Source organism: Bos grunniens, chromosome 9 (genome assembly GCF_055505025.1).
Source record: "Bos grunniens cultivar Pamir isolate PY7600 chromosome 9, Bosgru_T2T1.0, whole genome shotgun sequence".
Taxonomy (NCBI): Eukaryota; Metazoa; Chordata; class Mammalia; order Artiodactyla; family Bovidae; genus Bos; species Bos grunniens.
The window spans coordinates 75374572-75398499 of record NC_141173.1 but is presented as its reverse complement, the minus strand read 5'-3'; the positions used below and the strand labels follow the sequence as shown (position 1 = coordinate 75398499).

General features: G+C 40.1%; 1 protein-coding gene across 34 annotated transcripts in view; it reads left to right on the top strand.

The window, feature by feature from the left end:
- Positions 1-23928, top strand: part of MAP7 (microtubule associated protein 7) — a 179311-nt gene that overhangs the window by 135944 nt on the left and 19439 nt on the right. For 15 of the 34 annotated variants that reach the window (XM_086318025.1, XM_086318016.1, XM_086318022.1 and 12 more), the window contains 5 exons: positions 7292-7455; positions 8725-8842; positions 12797-12907; positions 18487-18600; positions 23316-23443. In XM_086318025.1, the coding sequence (XP_086174151.1) occupies positions 7292-7455; positions 8725-8842; positions 12797-12907; positions 18487-18600; positions 23316-23443 (635 nt within the window). Of the gene's footprint in view, positions 1-7291; positions 7456-8724; positions 8843-12796; positions 12908-18486; positions 18601-23291; positions 23444-23928 lie in introns of all 34 variants that reach the window. The other 19 variants (XM_086318011.1, XM_086318009.1, XM_086318017.1 and 16 more) reach the window with 3 other exon arrangements.

Here is a 23928-nt window from a genome sequence, read left to right as displayed (position 1 = left end):
GATAGAGGGGCATTTGTGCTTCCTGGTCGAGTAGGCTGGGCTCAGTAAGACAGTGAGGGAAGAGGATGGCAACATTTTTGGAGGAGTAAAAGTAGATTAGGGTCGAGGCAGTGAGAGTCCGAGGACAATCATTGCTTTGTGTGCTTTAGCAAAACTCTATTGACTTAAGCCTAGCTAAACACTCCATTGAGCCTAGCTCTGAAGATAAGAAGTCCTGGCACAGTGCTGCTCTCCCGTCTCAAAAGAAAATGTCTTTCACAGGTATAAGCACCTCAGCTCTGCCCTAGCAGCTCAATCTCATTAGTCCACCACTGTGTCCAGGGATGAAGACAGTAGGAAGTCCCCTCAGGCAGGAGATGCAGCGTAGTGGGTATCCTACAAGGTCACCTTTGTTACCAGGCAGTTCTCCAGTGTAATATTCAAATGAGAGGACAGTGGAAAACAGTTTAAATGACTGGTTGAAAAGGCTTTGAATTAACACTAAGGCTCAATATAAATCACTTTGCTTGGAGGTCATATAACCCTTTAATTCCTTAGCTCATTCCTCATCAGACTTACTTTAATCATTTGCTAAACTAGTCATTGTTTTATGTGGGGAAAGACTCAGAAACATGTAAGAGCAGAGTAATTACCATCTGGCGTACAGGTAGGAGTGCAGAGGAACTATGGGAGTGACCTTGGTGCCAGGGAAGGCTTTTCAGAGGAAGAGCCGTTTGACCTAGAACTTGAATGATGACTGAAGTTTGACTGGTGGGAAGAGGTATTTGGGGCAGGGGTAGCACGTAAAAATGTAGAGGATCATATGGTCAGTCAAAGGAGCTGAACTGGGGGACAGGGGGCACTAACAGATCCTCAAGCAGGACTATGACATTAGGTTTTGTTTGGGAGTGGGGCCAGTGGCAGGGGGAGGGAGATGTCTGAGAACAGTATGCAGGATGGTTGTGAAGAGGAAATAGACTAAACCCCAGGAGTAAGAAAAAAATGAGGGCTTAAATCCAATTGAGTCGGAAGGATGAGAGAGAAGACACTAAATTCTGATGTAAAATGAGAAGGTCAGTTGTGGAAGTGTTGAGTTGGGTTGGAACATCCATGAAGGAGAAATTGAGGGTGACTCCAAGAGATCTTCGTAAACTATTGGGAGGTCGTGTATCTGCTTTCAGAGTGGAGAAGGCGGATCAGGTTCTGGTTTGAGGTAGAGATAATGAGTAAGGTTATGTGATGGATCTGACCAGGAAATTCAAGAGGAAATTTTAAACGGGCAGTTGTGAATTTGGAGGAAGTATTGTAGGGTAACTGAAAGTACAGGCTTTACAATCAGAGCTGAATTATAATTTCAACTCTTCCTCTTTTAGACACTGTGATCCTGGGAGAGCTATTTAACTCCTTTGGTTTTTTTTTTTATTATTATTTCATTTTATCTTTACTGCCAGACAAAATGGAATTATTATTCCACATTTATTACAATTTTGTTTTCATTTGCCTGATAGCTTTTGTTCATTCATTATTTTATGATTTTTTTTAACACTTTGTTTTAGGTTTGTTTCTTTTAAACAACATGTTGTTGTTCAGTTGCTCAGTTGTGTCCTGCTCTTTGTGACCCCATGGACTGCAGCATGTCCGGCTTCAACATAACTTGGGCGTTTCAGATTTTGGCCTGGTCTAAAAGTCTCAATCTTAACTAATAGGCTTAGTTTTATTCCTTTTAAACTTTCTTTTTTCCCCTTGCGATGGTAGGGGTAGGGTTGGTGGTGTGGAGGTGTAGAGGTTACATGTACTGAGTCCCTACTGTGTACCTGGCACTCGCTGAACACTTTATATGTTACCGTGGGCTCATCTGGCAACTCTGGCGGGAGGACGGTTGGAGGTAACAAGGAGTCCCTCTGTAATGGGAGTGGTGGGAAGGGGGGAGCTCAGGTTCCTGTGAAGCCAGAGCTGCTGCTCTATCCAGTACCCTTTCACTTCAAACTCCTTTTAGTTCAGGAGTCACTGTTGCTTTAGTACAAGAGTCAAGTTTCTAAATAGAGTCCAGGTTGACAGTGGATTTCCCCTTTGTGTGTCACTGACCAGCTGTTACAGGGTCACTGAAGTATAACCTTGGTGGCAGCAGCTCAGGGATGGGACTGGATTGTTCATGTCCAGGGGCCACAATGGGTTTTCATTTCATTTTTATATTATGATCTCAGAGTCCAGGAGAAAATCCTAACGTCACAAGAGCAAAGGTTAATGATATTCATCACAGGTCCTTTTTGGACATGTTATTCATTCATAGAGCTCTGTGAAATTAGTGATCGTTAATGATTTAAATACTGAATGAGTTGTTATATAGTCTGTTCATACTGCCATAGCAGACTACCATAGAGTGCATGGCTTAAACAACAAATTGTTTTTTCTTAACAATTCCAGACGCTGGAAAGTTTACGATCAAGGCTCTGGTAGGCTTCCATTCCTGATGAGAGCTGTCTTCCTGGCTCATGGATGGCTGCTTTGTTCTCACCTGGTCTGTCTTCTGAGCATGAAAAGAGAGGAGAGGGAGCTCCCTGGTGTCTCTTTTTATAAGGGAGTAATCATTTGAAAAGACCCTGATGCTAGGAAAGATTGAAGGTGGGAGGAGAAGGGGATGACAGAGGATGAGATGGTTGGATGGCATCACCAACTGGATGGACATGAGTTTGAGTAAACTCCAGGAGTTGGTGATGGATAGGGAGGAATTTGGTGCTGCGATTCATGGGGTTGCAAAGAGTCGGACACAACTGAGTGACTGAACTGAACTGAATCCTGTTGGATTAGGTCCCTACCCTTATGACCTCATATAATCATGACCATCTCCTGAAGGCCTTAGCTCCAGATACAGTCACTTTGGGCAATAGAGATTCAGTGTACAAATTGCTGGGAGAGGAGACACAGTTCAGGCCATAGCAAGTGTTGATTTCTTTTTCTTATGCTCAGAAGCCTCATTTCTTAATGAGAAAATACAAAACTTTGATATTGTATATCATCCACAGGGAATATTTTAAGTAACTAAACCTCTTAGGATAAGTTAGCTTTCAGTTCTTACTAAAATATTGAAATCTTTTATGCATTATCCTTCTGTTTAAAGGGTCACAGGATCTGTACTTGGTAAAAATCCTGGTGCTCACCACCATTCTCTGCAATAATATGAAACCATTGTTTGCTATTTCACCATTATTTGCCTGTTCTCTGTATGACTGTGTAAAGATGACAATTATTCAAGAAGGCACTGCAATAGGATCTCCACTTCCTGGTAGAAAATAGAAGTGGAAGTTAAGAGTTTGATAAAGGAATGCTCTTCATTTAAAAGATTATTTGGGATAAAACTGTTATTGTTATAATATCTAGCTCTGTTTTGATTGATAGCGCACTACCTTGAATTTTCTGAATTGAAATTATGGTGACAAATTTGGCAATAATGGCTAATATTTATTGAATGCTTACCAAGTGCTGAGAACTGTTCTAACTGTGTTAGGTGTAATGCTTCTTTTAATCCTCACAGTAAACATTATGAGAAGGCCCCATATTTAGCCACAATTTACCCTGACACAAGTGAGGAGTAAGGAAGTTAAGTAATTTGCCTAAGACCACACAGTTAAGGGTGAATGAGTCAAGAAGTACAATTGTTCGCAATAAATCAGGAAGTAATTGTTAAGGCCCTTGCTTATACACAAGTTGTGAAAAACACTATCTGTGTATGTGCACTCAGTGATGTCTGACTCTTTGTGACCCCATGGACTGTAACTCACCAGGTTCCTCTGTCCATGGAATTTTCCAGGCAAGAATACTGGAGTGGGTTGCCATTTCCTTTTCCAGGGGGTCTTCCAGACCCAGGGATCGGACCTGTGTCTCTTTCATCTCCTGCATTGGCAGGCAGGTTCTTTATCAGCTGAGCCACTGGGGAAGCCCTGAAAAACACTATAGTGAATGGGAGGAAAAGGAAGGGAAATAGTCACTTGCTACACAGAAATCAGAATATAAGAAATGCTTAAGTTTGTGGTAGAAGTCATAAGACCTGTGTTGAGCCTGAAAGAGATGAAACTTCTGGAGAAGTTAAGAGCGGTCCTCCATATGCCATCATGGATCACCTGGGATCAACATAACCTAGGAGGTTTGTTTAAAATGCAGATTGCTAGGCCTCATCCTGGGAGTAGTAAAAATGAATGAGGGTTAGAATCCAGCAATCTGGCTTTTATGAGACTACTGCCTTAAAGGATGACTGTTTGGACTGAAACAAGGATAGCAACTTTCCCAACAACCACAACCTCGGGAGCAAAGAGATGGGGGAGGTATGGTTTGTTTGAAAGCTGCAGTAAGGCCAAAGGCCTCTAGGGAGAATGAAGGGGCCAGGTTGAGGTAGGACTTATTTCACTTAGCATAATATTCTCTGGGTTCATCTGTGTTGTCACAATGGCAAGATTTCATGATTTTTTATGGCTGAGTGATATCCCATGGCCTGTGCTTACCACATCTTCTTTATCCACTCATCTATTGATACAGACACTTACGTTGCTTCGATGACTTGGCTTTTGTGAATAATACTGTCCATGTTACTTTTAACATATGTTCTCAGAGTATTTTTTTTATTTATTTAATCATTCAGTAAATATGTATTGAGTGTGTGTGTGCTCAGTCGTGCTCTTTGCAACCCTGTGAACTGTAGTCTGCCAGGTTCCTCTGTCCATGGAATTCTCCAGGCAAGAATACTGGAGTGGGTAGCCATTCCCTCATACTGTGTGCTTTTGCTCAGAGTAAATGTCTAACTTGAGCCTGAGAATTTCTTTAAAACCATGAGATTTGAACATTGGAAGGAAGGAACCTTAAAGACCAGTTTCTTCATGCTTCAAGCCAGAGAAAACGGAAATCCAAATGAAATTGTCCAGGTCTCACCATGTGTTAACAGCAGAGCTGCTGGGGAAACCCAGATCTCTGTGAACCACCCTGAGTGATGTCAGAGAACAAGCTCCCCTTGCGTTTGTCCTCCTCCTTTTCTTCCCATGGAAGGCAAGTCAGTTCACATCCCTTTCAGTGGCTTTGTCTCCTGAAGGGAATAGCTCTGAAAAGACTTAATGGTAGCAGGAATACAGAATCTCTCATATTAAATATCTAGAGGAAGCTAAATGTTCTGAATTTCATTGTTTTTCTCTTAAAAAGTAACATTTTAATTTATATACCATGTAGTGCCCTCCAGGTTTATGCTCTATACTTTGGATATTTTTGCCTACAATATTAATAACTCACATTAAATATGTGTTTAGCTATCATGGCTGAAGGAAGCATCATATTTTAAAAAAAAAGTTTTGTGCCCGGAAATGAGGAAAGTACATGTATATGTAAAGAAGAAAGGAAGCATTCCATCATTAAATGATATTTTTTTAAGGTCATATAGATTTTATTTTTTTTCAGACTGTAAACTTTTTATTTCGTGTTGAGGTATAGCCAGTTAACAATGTTGTGGTAGTTTCAGGTGAACAGCAAAGGGACTCAGCCATACATACACATGTATCCATTCTTCCCCAAACCCCTCTTCCATCCAGGCTGGCACAGAACATTGAGAAGAGTTCCATGTGCTATACAATAGGTCCTTGTTGGTTATCCATTTTGAATACAGCAGTGTGCACATGACCTTCCCAACCTCCCTAACTATCCCTCCCCTCTGGCAACGATAAGTTCATTTTCTAAGTCTGTGAGTCTCCTTCTGTTTTGTAAGTTCATTCGTATCATTTCTTTTTAGATTCAACATCTAAGGGATGTTATATGATACTTCTCCTTCTCTGTCTGATTCACTTCACTCAGTATGACACTCCCTAAGTCCATCCATTAAACAATATTTTTTGAGCTGTATATGCCTAAATAGATTAGGAGCAATTCAGAGACAAGGTCGGCTGCTCGTTTGATCCCTCACAACCTTTTGCTGACTCAGTGCAATATGCCCATGAGGCGTATCTTTCATCAAGTACCAATCTTTGGAATTTTCTCCCAAATATTTTTTTTTAATTAATTTTTATTGGTGTGTATGCTAGACAGCATATTAAAAAGCAGAGACATCACTTTGTCAACAAAGGTCTGTCTAGTCAAGGCTGTGGTTTTTCCAGTAGTCATGTATGGATGTGAGAGTTGGACTGTAAAGAAAGCTGAGTGCCGAAGAATTGATGCTTTTGAACTGTGGTGTTGGAGAAGACTCTTGAAAGTCCCTTGGACTGCAATGAGATCCAACCAGTCCATTCTAAAGGAGATTAGTCCTGGGTGTTCATTGGAAGCACTGATGTTGAAGCTGAAACTCCAATACTTTGGCCACCTGATGCAAAGAGCTGATTCATTTGAAAAGACCCTGAAGATGGGAAAGATTGAGGGCAGGAGGAGAAGGGGACAACAGAGGATGAGATGGTTGGATGGCATCACCGACTCCATGGACATGGATTTGGATGGACTCCAGGAGTTGGTGATGGACAGGGAGGCCTGGCGTGCTGCAATTCATGGGGTTGCAAAGAGTCAGACACTACTGAGCAACTGAACTGAACTGATGCTAAGTCACTTCAGTCGTGTCCGACTCTGCAACCCGGTGGATGGTAGTCCTCCAGGCTCCTCTGTCCATGGAATTCTCCAGGCAAGAATACTAGAGTGGGTTGCCATGCCATCCTCCCGGGGATCTTCCCAACCCAGGGACTAAATCCACATTTTGTATGTTTCCTGCATTGGCAGGCGGGTTTTTTTTTTTTTTTTTTAACCACTAGTGCCACTTGGGGATTGGAATATAGTTGATATACAATGTTGTTTTAGTTTCTGCTGTATAGTAAAGTCGATCAGTTTTGCATATACACATATCCACTCTCCCAAATCCTTTTAACATTTGCAGAACCAATGCTATGTTGAAAGGAAGTTACAGGCTTTCGATCTGAAGGTTATCACATATTTTAATAAGAGAGAGACAGATGGTGCTGCTGGGTTTGAGAGTATCATATTGCTATCAGCTTTGAGGCTAGAGTATGTGATGCATGCCTTCTTCTGCAGTAATAATGTACCAAACTGGAGGGCTGTTCCAGTTCCCAAAGAATAGAATTAAGTGCATCTTCTTCCGCCTCATTGTTTGCATATTAAATTATGCTCAAAATCAACAGTAGTATTTTTTTCCCTGAAAATTTGAGGAAAGCACAGGCCATGGTTGGTTAATAAAAACCAAAGACCCCATCCATGTTTGTTAAATGTGGGCCACTTCTACATCCCCAACTGTTAAGGTTTTAAACTTGCCTGTGTTTGGTTTCCCTTGTTTTTCCTCCTGAAGCTGCTAGAGAAATCGTCTGGTTAGAGAGAGAAGAGCGGGCCAGGCAACACTACGAGAAGCACCTGGAGGAGCGGAAGAAGAAGCTAGAAGAGCAGAGGCTGAAAGAGGAACGGCGGAGGGCTGCCGTGGAGGAGAAGCGACGGCAGAGGCTCGAGGAGGACAAGGTGAGATGCTGCCCTGGGGACACGTGGGAGGCACGTCTGTTTCAAAAACAGCACATTAACTGTGAAGCTTCCCACCGAGGCGCCATGATGCACAGCTAGAATGTCTGAGGCAGCAGATTTACCAGCAGTCATAGTTTCTACGGGCTTCCCTGGTGGCTCAGACAGTAGAGAATCCACCTGCAATGCGGGAGATGTGGGTTCAATCCCTGGGTCAGGAAGATCCGCTGGAGAAGGGAACGGCTACCTGCTCCAGTATTTTGGCCGGAAAATTCCATGGACAGAGGAGCCTGGCCGGCTATAGTCCGTGGGGTCACAGTCAGACATGACTCAGCAACTCTGACTTTCATAGTTTCTAGGGAGGTTGTGGTGTGGAAATCAGGTTGAGAATGATGTGATTGTCATTGTTTCCACAAGACCTTTAAAAACTCATTTCTCCGGTCTGGACCTATAACTTATTTATGCTTACTTCATGCATGCTGAAGTGTTAATCCCAGCAACTGGATTTCTGTAGGGCTTTACCATTTATAAATATTTCCACATCAGTTATCTCATTTAACTCTTACTCAACCTTTGAGTGTTACCACTTTCTGTGGAAATGAAGCTTTAGACTCAGAATAGCTAAGTCACACAAAGTCATACAGTCCATTAAATTGTGGGTTGGGATTACCCACATCCTCAGATTCTAGATTCTGTTTTTAAATACAGAACCACATGTGTTACACGTCTGCTTAAACTAAGACCTGTGCTACGGGCTTATGTGAGTTGATGGAAAAGCATCACACTCCCTGCAGTGTGCTAAGATGCTTCAGTCATGTCTGACTCTTTGTGACCCTATGGGCTGTAGCCCACCAGGCTCCACTGTCCATGGGAGTCTCCAGGCAAGAATATGGAGTGGGTTGCCACGCCCTCCTCCAGCAGATCTTCCTGACCCAGGGATGGAACCTGCGTCTCACGACTCCTGCATTTGTAGGCAGGTTCTTTACTGCTAGCGCCACCTGGGAAGTCAGTGGTAATAGTAATAGTCCTTTTTTTAAGTACCTGCTGTATGCCAAGGGCTTTATCAGCTGGAACCTAATAATTACCACCCACCCACCCCCATGTTGATAGTACTACTCTCACCTTAAAGTGTAGAGTTTAGGAATCTTCTGAGTATTAGGAGTATTAAGGTTGAAATTTAAGTAGTACCTCTCACCCCACTCTGCCTTAAGTTGAAGAATCCTCCAACAACCAGGTAGAATCTTATCATCAGCTCCTCTGTTCCATTTAAAGGAACGTCATGAAGCCGTTGTGCGACGTACAATGGAGAGGAGCCAGAAGCCAAAACAGAAACAAAACCGGTGGTCATGGGGAGGTGCTCTCCATGGGAGCCCGAGCATCCACAACACAGGTAAATGGAGAAGCCTCTTTCCAAAATCATTATTTTTTAAATCACAGTTAAAGTCACAGTTACTTTTTTACTCTGTTTAAAAAAACCTGCATAAATAATTAAGCTACAATGAAATGATGCTTCTACTGTTTGAGGATAAGAGGGTGATGGAGATAAGAAGATAAGGTCCCCTCCCTCCGTGCTTTTCTCATTTGTTACAAAGTTCTTTAAAGAAACAGAAATCTGTGCAATTTTTCTCAGCAACTATTTTCAGTTCTACATTATTTTGGTAATTTATTTGCATAGGGGTTTCAAGATTACGGAATGGGTTAACCAGTTTTGCCTTTTTTTCTGCGAGAATCCTAGCACTGTCGCAGTTCAGAATCAATCCTATGAGCTTATGTATTCTGATCCTAAAGTATATGGAACACAAAGGCTCTGCAAGAGGAAGTGCAGATTTCTGAAGCTAGAAATAGTAGTGAATGTCCACGTGATTCCTTGTACTTAAATTGACTAAAAATCCTAAAATTTGGACTTAGTGAAAGGCCTTATTTTTGTACTGTAAATTCAATACACCTTGAATTTTATGTAGTGTGTCAGTTTCATATGTGTGAGTCTAATAAGCTTTTTTTTTTTTTTTTTAATTTACTTTGGAAAATCATTGTCTTACATTCTGTCCCCAGGTGGTTTTGTTGAATCATCATTCACCTTTCTCGATTTAGCAGGCCTGGACCACCACTTCACAACTTTTGGTGGTACTAGAAAACCTGGTACTGACCTCCTTGTGATTTGCTGATCGCCTGACCTGTAGCTAGCACCTCAGACTAGGGCCAGTTCATCACTAGCTGAACCATTGCCGCCTTAGTCATAATGCATGCTTAATATCCTACTGCATAGACCTAGATCTGGGACATGGCACAGTGTTTCTCAAGTGTTGATAGTATAACTCGGGTGACTTAAAGGTATTGAAATAAAGTAATTACCGGTGATATGCTTACTTTCTCTTTAAATGATCATTTTGGATAAAACCTTAAAGAAAATGTTTTTTCACTGATAAATCACCTGAGGTCAAAGTACATCCAGTTTGGCTTTATTTCACTCTGCCTCCATCAGTACAGCTATTGTAACTTTCAGTTTTCATATAAGTAACTATGGATTTTTGTTTGTTTTCTCTATCCCTTTCATTCCTAACATTCAGTGTATCTTCTATAACCTCATCATTTAAAAAAATCTAAAAGCATATTGCCACAACTTTCTTTCCTATGCAGTGAATCAAATTTGTTTTTTCCTTCTTGGCTCGTCATGACCCAGTTGTATTTGCAGTGGGGCACATCAAATCTGTGGTCATAAGGATCATTTACATGTGATATTTCATTCTAGGTATAATTTTGCATATTTGTTCCATGCAAAAAAGTCATCATGGTATATGCTTTTATAACCTTCCTTATTTCACTTTTGTGTGGCTTCATGTTTTACATGTGCCTGTTAAACAGGTAAACCTGTGCAGACTTTCAAGCTTTTCTTTTTTTAGCTGCAGTGTGTGACACGCAGTATCTTAGTTCCTCCGACCAGAGATCAAATCCATACCCACTGCAGTGGAAGCTGGGAGCCCTAGCCACTGGCCTCCCAGGGAATTCCCTCCAACATTTTTGAGGGGATGTCAAGTTACTTAGCTTTACTTCTTGCTTCCATGCTTAGAGTTCAATATATGACCTCTGTTATTGCCACTCAAAGTTGTATTTGTGAGCTGTTGGATAAATCATTTTTTTATTAGGGCTGTGAATTGGAGAATATTGCTCCTATAATGGCACCCCACTCCAGTACTCTTGCCTGGAAAATCCCATGGACGGAGGAGCCTGGTAGGCTGCAGTCCATGGGGTCGCTAAGAGTCGGACACGACTGAGCGACTTCATTTTTACTTTTCACTTTCCTGCATTGGAGAAGGAAATGGCAACCCACTCCAGTGTTCTTGCCTGGAGGATCCCAGGGATGGGGGAGCCTGGTGGGCTGCTGTCTGTGGGGTCACACAGAGTCAGACACGACTGAAGTGACTTAGCAGCAGCAGCAGCTCCTATAATAGAGAAGTTTGAAAATAATGAGAATTTACCAAAATTCTCAATGGTCAGAATGATTTGCCAAGATCTCAAGAGCAGTAACCAGGTCTTGCTCATTTTGCCTACTCCTTACTTCACAACAATGCTAACTTGTGGTAGACACAGCAAACAAATCCTGGAAATTAACTTTAATCTAGATCAAATCAATGTGTTGTCTGACTGTTCCCACGTCAGCTAGCCCTGCTTTGTAAAGACTATACTTTTTAATCCAATTCTTAAATCCTTTTGTGAATTTGTGTTTTGTTCAGAGAGGGAAAATAAAGATTCTTATTTGTTAAGTAATATAATAAATACATATTTTATCTCCATAAATTTAATTATGTGTGATAGGCCTGCATATAGACACTATTTCCCCCCAACTGAAACTGAACATATAAAGCAATATCAGACAATGTATTGCTATGAAATGTCCTGGAAATAACTTTCCTTATCCTTCTTTGTGTCCTTAAACCTCCCATTTTGTCATTGTTTCTTTTGACATTTTACCCTAAGTCTTTTCTTTGTTAGGATTCCCTTAAGAGCCCATCCATTAAGTGTGAATTTGAGTCACAGAAATGATGTTTGGTTTTTTTCTTTTGATGATTAAATCACTTCACATAAATCAATGATATGTCAATAAATTAAAAATTTTTTAATTGCTTCAACTGTAAAGATGAGTCCCTGTAGAAGACAGGAATATCTGATGTTGGTGGAAGACATGCTTATCCCCTGTACACTGTAAGTAATAGCCACCAGTGATTATTCTGGGGAAGAAAGTTTAACATATTTACTCCCAGGGGTAGTTTAGACATGTGGGAACAGGGTTCGAAGGTCTCTCCCACAAGGAATATGTTGGTTTGTGTTCAGTTTTAGAAGAAGCTGACCATAGAAAATAAAACAAAATACATCAGGAGTCCTTTAACTTTGGCTAATATAGATCAGAACAACTCCCTGCATCCTAAATAAATAAAATAATGAGGTTTTTTTTAGACTTTCATTATACGCACTTGTATTCAGGAAATGTGATGTACACTAATGAGCGTGGTTACAGCTTGGTCTGCTGTTCAGAGGGCAAACCATCAGAGTTGATTCTTCCCTTTTATACAGCTATTATTTCTCTTCTAACTTGAAGAATTACTCTAAAATTATCCAGCAGCAATAAGAATGTTATTAATAAACTTAATTCTGATTGTCTTTGCATGGCCACCATATTGTTTGGCAAGTTTGTGGGCTGATTCTATAATGTGTCTATAAACCACACTCATCTCTGTGATCTAGGCACACAGAGGTGGTCATTAGTAGATTTTTTAAAAAGAAATGCTCTAGGGGCCATCCTTTCCGCACCTGCAGTGTTGCTTTTTTTTTGTTTCTGATTAATGTTTTTCTATAGTGCACTTTAGTGCCCTTGTAAAATGACTCTACAAGCAAAAGTATCAGCAGATGCACAGACCCTGGTGTTTGCATTCTATCTCACCAGCACTATTACTGCCGCATTGTTTCTCCTTTGGGAAATGATGAAGGCGTTCCCTCTTGTAGACCCACTTTTGCTTCATGGGCTGCCTCCGTCATTTTCGTTGCCCGCCACTGGTTTTCCTTTGGTCTTCCTCCGTTTGTTGTATTGTAACCATATGCTTGAATTTCCCTGGCTGACAAACTGGTGAACTGAATAGTTCTTTAATATTTTTATTTTCCTATAAGAAAAATGAGTATTATTTCTAGCCTTTAAGTTACCTTAAAATGTCCACTTAGAAAACTGTGCTATAGTAAAGATCTAGCCATAGAGCTGAAAGCATCCAATCCTAGTTTTTCCTTCCATCAGTGAACTAGGAAATTGCAATCCTGCATGCTGGCTGTCAATTAGCATTATCTCCATTTGTTTTAGATCCAGACAGGCGGTCAGTTTCCACCATGAATCTTTCGAAACATGTTGATCCCGTCATTAGCAAGCGGCTCTCCTCTTCATCTGCAACTTTACTAAATTCTCCAGATAGAGGTACAGTCAAAAGGAAAACAAAAAAAGTGTTCTGTTATTTCCTTAATGCTTTTATTTTCTGGATGTTTACAGCTAAGAATAAGCATCTGAAGTTGCTTTCCCTACGTTTCTTAAATAGGAAGAAAAAAACTTCAGAGTAAAAAAGCAATAAACGTCTGAGCAGCATTTTCCTTGCGACAAGAACATTTCTCATTTTAGAACTTGGCTGAATGATTGCATTTAGCAGTGATGAAAAGCGGTGCTTCTCTCAAGTTTTTAGTACAGGAGTTTACAGCTCCAGAAATCACCCACTTATCCACCAACATGCTAATAATCTGTTATGAACATTTATTTCATTTCAATCAGATTGTCTTTGACTTTTCATCTGTACTTGGGGAATTCCAGGCATTAACATTCTAAAAAATCTTTTTAAATGATTCATGTTGGCAGATTTCATTTTGCTAACTTATTTTTCCTTTAACCAAACCTTTCTTACTGCATTTCTTGTGTGTGTGACTGGTTTTTTTGGTGTCCATTCATTTAAAGGAATATGGCCCAACTTTAAGAATATCATTATGTAAGCCTCCTAAAAATTTCAATATTCATAGTCCTCCAGTTAACATTTTATTTGAATTTTGAGTTTTATTCATCCCATGGATTTACAGTACATGAATGCTGAGTTACTTATAAAAGTAAAGTTTCATTCTACATATATATCATAGAATGAAAAATCAAGCTTTTAAGATAAGCTACTTGTTTTACATAACTAAAACAATTTTAAATTTGACAAACCAAAGAATTATTGTGCAATATAAAAACACTCTTTGAAAGTAACAAATTGTGGTTTTTTTGAGTGCTTTATTAAGAAACTGATTGGTTTTGAAGTGTTTATAGTCTTTAAAAAAGATTGTAATGTGTGCATGTTCTATATGTGTGCATGTGTATTTGTATATTTTGTATTGTATAAAAGTTACGGTGTCATTGTAATGTATAATATAATGTGTTGATGTTAGAATTAATCTCTTAAAACAGTAAATGTTTGAACAACTTCCAATTCTTGCCTTTTAACCTAAATCTTTTCTTTAACCTAGTTTGCCTAAATCATTGGTATTAGATGGCCTTTTATATGTTAGGGAAAAGTATTATGAATTGAAGCTCCTTTCATAAGTAGCCTTTATTTTCAAGCCAATTCCCTTAGTGTAAAATATAGATACTGTTCTTAGCAGTTGTCTATTCCTCTTTTCTTTGGAACTGGCCACTTAGCACTTGAATTTTATATTTTTGTGAACACGGATATAAAACAAACCATAATCGGGATTTCACAGTAATTTTCAGTTAAACCTTGCTTATTGATTCCGTAGCTAAAATTGGGGCAATGTTGGGAGCGGGGATAAACCGACCAGTATTCTATCCACACTTCTATGGAATGACAGTACTGTGTCAGCTAGTATCTGACACGTGACAGTATCTGATTGAATAGTCTGAAGTAATCGGATCTTAGAACTGGGAACAATTTGGATGGCTCGACTGGATGGCAGAGTCCCTGAGAGATGAAGGGCCTGACTTCATAACTGGCAGGTTAATCACAGAGAAGAGGGGTTAGAGCAGAGATCGCCAGCTCCCAATGCATGTTGTTGCTGGGCTGCCTCTGCAGTTCTCTCCTTCATGGATGGCCTTCCTTAGATTACTCCTGACTCCGTCCGCTCTGCCTTTGGGTGAGGTCAAGGGTCAGGGAAAGTTCTGCAAGCAGTGACTAGCTGGAGCCAGGAAATTGCCCCCTGAATCATGGTACAGGTCTGTAAAACCTGATGCCAAGCTGAACTAAAAGGATGAGGAGGACAGCACTAAATCTGCGGGTTCCACGTCTCTGCCCTCTTATCAAAAGAACTGTGACCCAGTCCTGGTTTAACTGGTGAGGTCAGCCTGGAAGAAAAGTCTGGTTCATCCAGAGGCTCCCATGTGGTTCAGGAAGCAATTTTTCTTAAGTTAGGCAGAACACTCAGTAGCACAGTGAGAAGGCTCTGTCTTTTAATGAGAATAAAAATCTGCATTTGAACTTTGCTAATTTGAGAGATCTAAGTAATTTAGTTAGTATAATTTTTCTGCTATCTATTGGTTAAATTCAATTATGCTTTATTATCAAAGTAGAAAGCATTCTTATCAAATTATTAGAGGCTTTTACAGTCTGGTCCTTAGAGAGTGTACACCATTACTAGATTGTTTGAGCTTTCTCAGCCCTACAGCACAGGCCTTAAAGGTGATGTTAAATTGAAGCTCTGATACTATCAAAGTTGACATTCAACTGAAGTGCTCTGCTAGTTATTCAAAATGCTGGAATATTTCCATACGAGTTGGTAAATATCCACTTCCCCAAGCTGTGCTTCCCCAAGCTGTGCTTCCCCAGGCCCTCCAGAGCTAAAGGGGTTAAAGAGTGTTACCTACTAGCCCCATCAGTTTTTAAATATTTTGATTATCACACCTGGATATAGAGTTACAGAGACTGATAAAATGACCCTAGTTAAAGGAAACCCCTGATTACTAAAGATTTCTGTAATTGCTACAACAGAGACAATATTGCCACTGGGAATTTTTGCATGAAAAGTGTTTATTATTAAGCTTCCTTCTTCACCATTTTTCCCCCCTCAAGGAAGACAGAACGTTTGAAAAAAAATAAGGAAATTGGCTACTCCTAGCTGGAAATTAGTCCATACATTTTTTTTCCCCATAGTCTAGATTAGAGGACATGGGGGTGGGCCTAAAGCTGAATTCTGCCCGCATGTTCTGTTTGGCCTGAGAATGGGTTTTTTGTGCCATCATATAAAAAAAAAATGGAAGATTTCATAGAACATTTCAGGATGTAACAATATGTGCCTGATTTCTACCTGGCACCCATCATTAGGCACTAAATAGTGATTTCTGCTTGTGGAGGAACAGGGCAGCACAAATATCTGTAATGTTTAGTTGCCCCCTTGGACCAGATTGTCTATTAAGGAAATTGTCAATATCTCATTTTAACTGCTTAAGGAGGATCAATACTATAGTTGTTCATGAAAATTAATACCTTTTCCTTCAGCAGCTTATCTCAAGATCAGGCCCTTCTGGGTAGAAAAAAATTTAAAAAGTAACTCTCCTGTACTAACCTTTACTAAAAATTTATCTTATGGTGGAAGAGATCTGTTTCTCTCTTGCTTGCTCAGGGCATAGTATAGTAAGAATATGGTAGAACTGGAAACATATTTCTCCTAGCAACATCTTTCATTTAGAGTTTCAAAGTTATTAAATCTCTTTGGATTTGCTTTAAACCCAAGTCAAAGAGGGTGTTTAATGATCTTCATTTGAAGCGGATTCTTTGGTTGATGCCTTAAAGACGAAACAGAAATAGAGCAATAGAGCTTCTTAATCAAGGAGAAAAAAGCAGACATATCTTTTCAATGATAGACCATCTCTGCAGTTTTGAGTCATTTATTCTACAGAGTTTATCTAAGAAAAGGAAGGATTCACCTCTTCTTTATCATCTACTGAAATTACAATTCTGTTGAGGATTTTAATTCTAATTACTTTCCCCACTGATTTAATTCTCTGAATGTATTCTAATTTTAGATTACATTTTTAGATTATGTTCTGTTGATACACACACACACACACACACACACACACACACACACATACTGCAGCTTATAATGGCACTTATCCTATTGTGCATTCTACCAACTGTATTATAATAGTTTTTATAACAGATGTTTATTTATGTCTTCATATCAATAGATAAGGTTTAATTTAACCATGAAGACTCTCCCCCCAAAACCCAGAAAATCTAATAAACTATTCACTAATTCTTAAATTCTCCAGTGCCTGATCAAAATGGCTACTCTTTTAAAATAAAGTCAGGTAATTAAGGTACTTATTGGAGGTTGGTACCTCCCTTTGAAATAGCAGATATTTTTTATAACAACCTTTAACACTGGATGGCTTCTATTAACTAAAATTAATTTTCTGCAAGTTAGAAGTCATTTCTTTAAAATATAACATATATAAAAAATTATTATAAGAATAGTTGCTCCAGAGGCCAGAGAACTTGCACCTGCTGTTTGTGGTGTAGAACAGAGTAGCCTTGTCAGGTTTAGACAGTTTTAAAGATTTTTATAAATGATTTGGGAGTATGTTCTAAAATATACAGACCTCTCTTGGTATCCACGGGAGGTTAGTTCCAGGAACTGCTGCAGACACCCAGACCCTCAAGGGCTTGAGCCCCATAGTGAGCCCTCTGCATCTGCAGGTTCTGCATCCATGAACACCAAGGGCCAACAGTATACTTAGTGGGAAAAATCCACATGTCAGTGAACTTGTGTAGTTCAGGCTGTGTTGTTCAAGGGTCAAGTCTATATGATCACTTTATTTTAGTGATATTTGTAGGATTTTGCAAGCTTCTTTCCTGATATCTTTGGAAAGTAGCTCCTGTATTTTCATAGACCATTACTGGAAGGTAATAGCATAAGCGAAGTAATTTAATTGTAATTAGCATTCATTTCCTAACAGTGGTCTTGCGAAGCCCCAGTACAATTTGGGCCTCTACTGCATTGTATCATTTTAAATTTATTTTCTGGATTCTTCACAAACCCACTAGTAATTTCCACCATTATGGTTATGTTGGATTTTGGCTTTTCTATCTTAATTTGGCCACCTCATGCGAAGAGTTGACTCATTGGAAAAGACTCTGATGCTGGGAGGGATTGGGGGCAGGAGAAGAAGGGGACGACAGAGGATGAGATGGCTGGATGGCATACTGACTCGATGGACATGAGTCTGAGTGAACTCCGGGAGTTAGTGATGGACAGGGAGGCTGGCGTGCTGCGATTCATGGGGTTGCAAAGAGTCAGACACGACTGAGTGACTGATCTGATCTGATCTTAATTTTATGTTCAGCTTTATCCTTATCCTCCATCAAAAGTTTTATGTTCTTGCCAAACCAGGCAAGAACCTGCTTGCTGAATGGGGAAAACAAAAGTTCTAATACAGAACTTTACATGAGTCCTCTTTCATTTTATTATATCTAATTCCGCCCCTCCCAGTTACCCACGTAGCAGTTCATGGAGATGTAGCAAAATCTAATGGAGACCCTTTCTATCTTTATTTACATATTTCCAGTCTCACATTAAGCTGCCCAAGCCTGTGCTGAACTTGACATGCAGGATACTTAGGACACCCTTTGGCTGAGGTGTATGGCTTAGGCCCGCTGCCCATCCCGGTGAGGGCAGCTAGGTTCGATGGACTCAGAGAAACATGCCAAACCCGCTTGAAATGGTTCTTCTGTTTTGTTACCTGTTGACTCCATAGGCAGGTGGTTAGCAAAAGCCATGTCCATAAACCTAATATAGAGCCTGCCACAGACTTAACACCTTGAAGAGAGCCAACCTTATGGAATAGCCGCTCCTCTGAGCAGAGTCTCTCCTGCCCCAACTCTGCACCACCTTCCTCCCCAGACAAGCCTCTCTCGTCGAGGTTTCTCTCCGAGGCCTGGGAAGTGAAAGGGATTATGCCTTGCACCCGCCTCGCCCCTGGAAAGAACGCTTCTAACATCTCGCTTATGTGGTGACGTTTAGCTCGCCGCCTGCAGCTCAGCCCGTGGGAGAGCAGCGTGGTTAACAGACTGCTGACGCCCACACATGCGTTCCTGGCCAGAAGTAAAAGCACAGCGGCCTTGTCTGGAGATTCAGGTAAAACTGTCAAGGTGCAACTTTCTTAGTGAGGTGAAGTCCTCCTTTAGAAGCCCTCTCTGAGCCGCCCCATTTCCATCTAATCACATCGCAGTTCTTCCCATTGTGTGCTTCTCCCCCTCCTGGTGGGGTGGCATTGGAAATGTGTGTGCTGGTGTTGGTTTCATGCCCCTGGCATTGCTCCTCTGCGCTTCCATCTTAGCATCTTATCTGGACACCAGATGCCAGGCGGACAAAGGCTGTTCCTCCCTGTGATCAGGTGGCTCCAGAGGCTTCTGTCAGTTCATAACTGTTACTAGAAAATCCTATCCCTTCCCTTTTTCTGCCTTCGCATCTGAGGAGATGATCAAAGGTAGAAATAATTTAAGATTGAATGCTACTTTGTGGACTTGGGGATAATATCAAAGCACAAGCCTATTTAAGAATAGTGTTTCATAAATGTGGCCGTGGGTTAGCCACTTATCCTCCCTGGGCTAGGCTTTTAAATGTAATCGAGGAATAGTACCCTTTCAAAACTCTTAAGAGTTGTGGAGAAGGCTAATTACAGTGTTCTTAGTTGTTACATTACTTTGAAAATATGTAAAATGTGCCAAGTACTAGTTATTATAATTAGTTATAACTCCTCTACTTTTTTAAAATGTAAAACATGCCTGAATGAGCCAATTAGTTTAATGAGAAGTTCGTATAGTCTACACCTAGCTGGGAAGAAACGTATTAGGCTTTTGGCAGTGTCTCAGTGAGTTGACTTAGGTTTTCCCAAATATCCATGTGACCAGCCCTCATCTTTGGTATGTAGGAAACTGCATTGCCTCCTCATAAAGCTCCCTTTAAAAAGGCTTTGCCTTTGCAAGCCTCTTCATGTTCACTAGCCCTCTTTTTTTTTTTTTAAATAATAACTCTTGGTAGTTTTATGATGTCTTTCATCTATAGTGCCCAGTGAGCGAGTATCAACCTGACTTCTCACAGTACCCCTGGGAGGCAGTCAAGAAAGCAAGTACAGGCATTCCTACCACCTTCCTGTAGAAAGCAAGAGACTGCCAACGAGTGACTTGCACCAGAGCCACTGAGGTGGACTAGGTCTTCCATGTACTTCTGTCCTTGGCACCCTTGTGATGCTCTGTGTACCATCGTGCATTCAACTAGCTGGACCACAGCGATCTGTGTTTTCTGTAAAGCAACTCTTCTGTCAGCTGTCACATTGCATCTGAGATTTTTCTGGACAAAAAAGTACAAGATAATTTATTTTTATGCCCATTTTGTTGTACATACATACAAGTCATGACAGCTTTTCTTTGTGTCCAGCTAATTGAAGACCCTTTGAAACTGCTTTCCAGTCGTGTTTCACAGGATCCAAATAGTTTGTCTCTTGTGCTCCTGAACCTCCACTGTGTGTTGTTTCATAGTGAAGGACTGCCTCACAGCTAAAAAACAAAACAAAACAGAACTGTCTCCCTTTGCTATTTCTGTCATCACTAACCTTGTCAATTCTTTCACTCTTCCTCTAGTCTCTTCCAACACCATTTCCGCATTTTCCACCCATTTGACTTGCCCATCTTTCCACCTTCCGTCCTTATGCTCAATCAAGGGGCTTTTTAATCTGCTAACTGGCTCTTGTTTGCAACTTTTACATCCTCCTTTTCACAAACTGATACATTTTTGTCACTTATTTTAATGTGAAGCAATGCCATACATAGCCTTTACTTGTTTGTTTTATTAATACTTTCCTTAGATCATGGTTACCTATTATTGCATTGATACAGCTTATATTTAATGAACCCAAACTGTGGTGTTTAAAATTTTCTGTTTAAAATTATTTATGTTAATGTCTCACATTTATCTTGTCAAAAACACTTTCCCATCACTTTTATTTTTCCAACTCCTCTCCTTGAGTTTTTTTCTTGTCTTCCTATTTTTAATGTCTTTCCTTCAGTTCACCTTGTCTCCAATTGCCATTGGCAAGAGGATGACCTACATCTAGAGCCAGGGTTATAATAGCAGATCAAAACAGCCTCCCTTACCCCTAGGGTGTCCAGTGATTGTAAATTCCCAGAACAAGTAATAAGAGCAGTTGAAAATTGGAAATCAGTCTCATATGTTTCATTTGTGACCACTGCTTTGGGTTGATTTTTCCTTGCCCACTTTTTAAAAATACATTTAAGATATATGTGATTATTGGAGCTCAGGATTGAATGAATTAACATAAGCAAACAGAAGCTTAGAATAGTACCTGCACATAGTAAGCACTTAATAAATGTTATTATTCTACCATGTAGTTATTCTCTCTGTTGCACATCAACCACATGAACTGCATTATCTTTTCTCTGCAGCCATTATTTCAAATAGAAAATCCAAATGAGTTCAATTAATGCATACTTACTACCAAAAGTAGAAAGAAATACAGATATTGTGGAAGGCTTGCTCAAAGACATTTCCATAAAAGAAATTTTATGTTTAATAAGACTACTTTGGGATATGGAGGGCACTCTACAGAGAAAAAAACAAATATTGCTCTTCCTTTTCCTTCAGAAAGGCAAGATCATTAGAACTATTGAGTTAAAGGTTTCAGGTTTTCCAGTAGTTGCTGTTAAGAACAGCAATGAATTCCATGAGATGTAGTCTCCTTAGAATTAACCAGACAATATTTCTTGAACAATTAAATTTGAGGATTTTTGTATAGACTACGTCAGGTAGGTTTCTTCCTTTCCTTCATATTCACTCAGCACTATAATAAAGAATGAACCAACGACATGATGAGATCGGTTTACAGCCATGCTGGTCTCAGGAAATGTTCCATAGATACCCCATGAAATTATTACTTCCCACTAGAGGAAAAAGAAATCATATTTCTGGGCTTCATTCCTTTTTCAGTGTCAGGCCCATGGGCTCAGAGAAAGGCTGTTATCTAGGGTTTCTTGATCGTTGCGCAGTCAATGAGCTCTGGCTGTGCCCTGGGCTGTGTGTGCCTCTCTTGCTCATAAATCCCACAGAAGTGCCTTGTGCTAGGATGTTCATCTTTAAAGGCATTGGATTGGATTGGAAGGGGTTTGCATTAATGAACTCTTTCCTTGTCTGGGAAGGATAAGTGTTTTGTTGTAGCACTTAAGAAAAGGTTAAGTTTTCTTTTTCTTTTTTTTTAAAAGGTTAAGTTTTCAAATCGTTTTGCCTGTGATCACAGTAAGCCAGATGGTGAGAGGGTCTCCTTTACAACATAAAGGAAATTTCCTTTACCATTTAGGTCTGAAGCAGAGCTTTATGTCAGTTTGCAAGTAAGACATATATCTTTTGAGGAGAACTGAGGGAATGCAAAGTGTTTCAGCTTATCCAAGAAATAAGAGTTCTGTTTTCAGATGATGGGAAAAGAGTGCCATTTCCAGTCAGTCCACTGCCTTGACCATTCAGTGATAACCACAAGATACTGCAAGGCATTTACTGAAAAAGAACACAAGGGTGAAGATGCAATCTGATGGACTTTCTGTCTATAGCATAAACCAAAATAACATATTTTTAACCATAATTCTGAAATTAAGATTACTTTGAATTTGTCTTATGAACTTTTGAGTTTTGAATTTATTAACTTAATACTATTATATTCAGTTGATGTAATAGTTTCTTTAAAGAGTGGCTACAATGGCGAGGGTTGGGTAAGGTCATAACATGGTCCAGATACATAGTATTCCCTTCAGTAGTCATGTTTGTCTTATTTTCCTAGAAAACGAGATTTCTGGATGAAATATGAAAGCAAACCTTGGATCATTAGTACCCAAATGTCTGATACCTATCCTGTGTTCTGTGAATTTCTTTAACCCCATTGTTACTCAGAATCAACCACTTGATTAATGACAATGTTCCTTTGAAAGTAAGGTCAGAAACTATGTGGTTTTCACAAAACAAAAATCTCATCTTAAGTAAAACTGTAACAGCTGTTCACAATTCAACTTTATTTTTGGCAATTCTAACATATTCATGTTCTCTTCACCGTTTTAAATGATGACATCCCATTTCCCTATACGTTCCTCTGCTTCTTGTGAACCATCCAATGCCTTGGCTTTTGGGAAAACCCAAAAGCATGCATTTGATTTGCTTTTAAATAGATAAAACATTTACAGAATTTTTTTCTGGAAATTATTAGTTATTCTTGTAGCAAGTCTTAACACCTGATGAGACTTGGTCATTTAACATTTTAAAAATTCAGTTGCTTTTTTTCCCCACTGGCTGTTGAATTTTACTCCCAAAATAGCTGCAATATATCTTGCTTGCCTGCTTGCTCACTTGCTGTCTTTCCACCTTTTGTTCCATCTGAAAGCTAATTAGGAAAAATCTGATTATAAACAATCCTTATCTTAAAATTATCTGTCACTAATATAGCATTTTACCAGAACCATCTGTTTATAGGAATATAAGACCATTGCTTTCTGTATGGCTGACGTCTGTATCTTTAATTAAAGTATTTAAATAGCCAAATAGTTTATATATTCCTGATTTTTCACTTGGACGTGCCCTCCTTTTGGACACACTGTAAATAGGACCATGAGGAGAATTGAGCGTGATGGTTCTGGAGGCCTTTAGGTAATAACACTTCTCCCTACTTTTCTCTCTATCTCTGCTTTGCTCCTTGTCCTGATCCCGCTTTTGGCTTTCCTTCAACTGCTCCTCTGGCACTCTTGTGTGTAAAACAATCACCTGCACCCTAGTTATCCCCATTTGTCCTCGTTCAGCATCTTGCAGCCCCATCAACATCACGCCCTACAGAGCTGCACACTCTAGAAATCCACTGGAGCGACCAAAATTCTTTGTAACACCACCCGAGGGCTCCGCGCGGAGGAGGACTGTTCACGGCACAGCGGTGAGTAGCTCTTGGGACGCAAGCCTGGTGAGTCTGGTGAGCACAAGTCTGCTGTTGTTGTGCAGAGTGGACACCGCCCTGAGGTGCAATGCAGATGTCAGAGCGGGCCATGCCGACATCCATCATCACGTCCACCCACCAGTCTTGAGTCTGCCAGGCTGAGTGGTCCTGCCCCTACACTTCCTCCCCACTTGGGGATTCTACTCCCACAGAAAATTTGAAGAGGAAATTTGAAGAGGAAAACCATTCTTTGTTCAAGCATGTCTGAGTGGCTGGACTGCCATCTGAGTGCTTCGAAACAAATCAGTGCAATACTGGCATACTTTATGTGTGAAAGTAAGAAAAGCTTTGAAGGGGAAGTGGGCCTGGACTGCTGCCTTTGCATTTTATTCCAACCATATCCAGAAGCTGGCTGCAGTCTAAATGTGGTTCACCAAAAAGCAAGATAAATACTTTTTGTCTGTTTAGCTAATGCATGTCAAGGC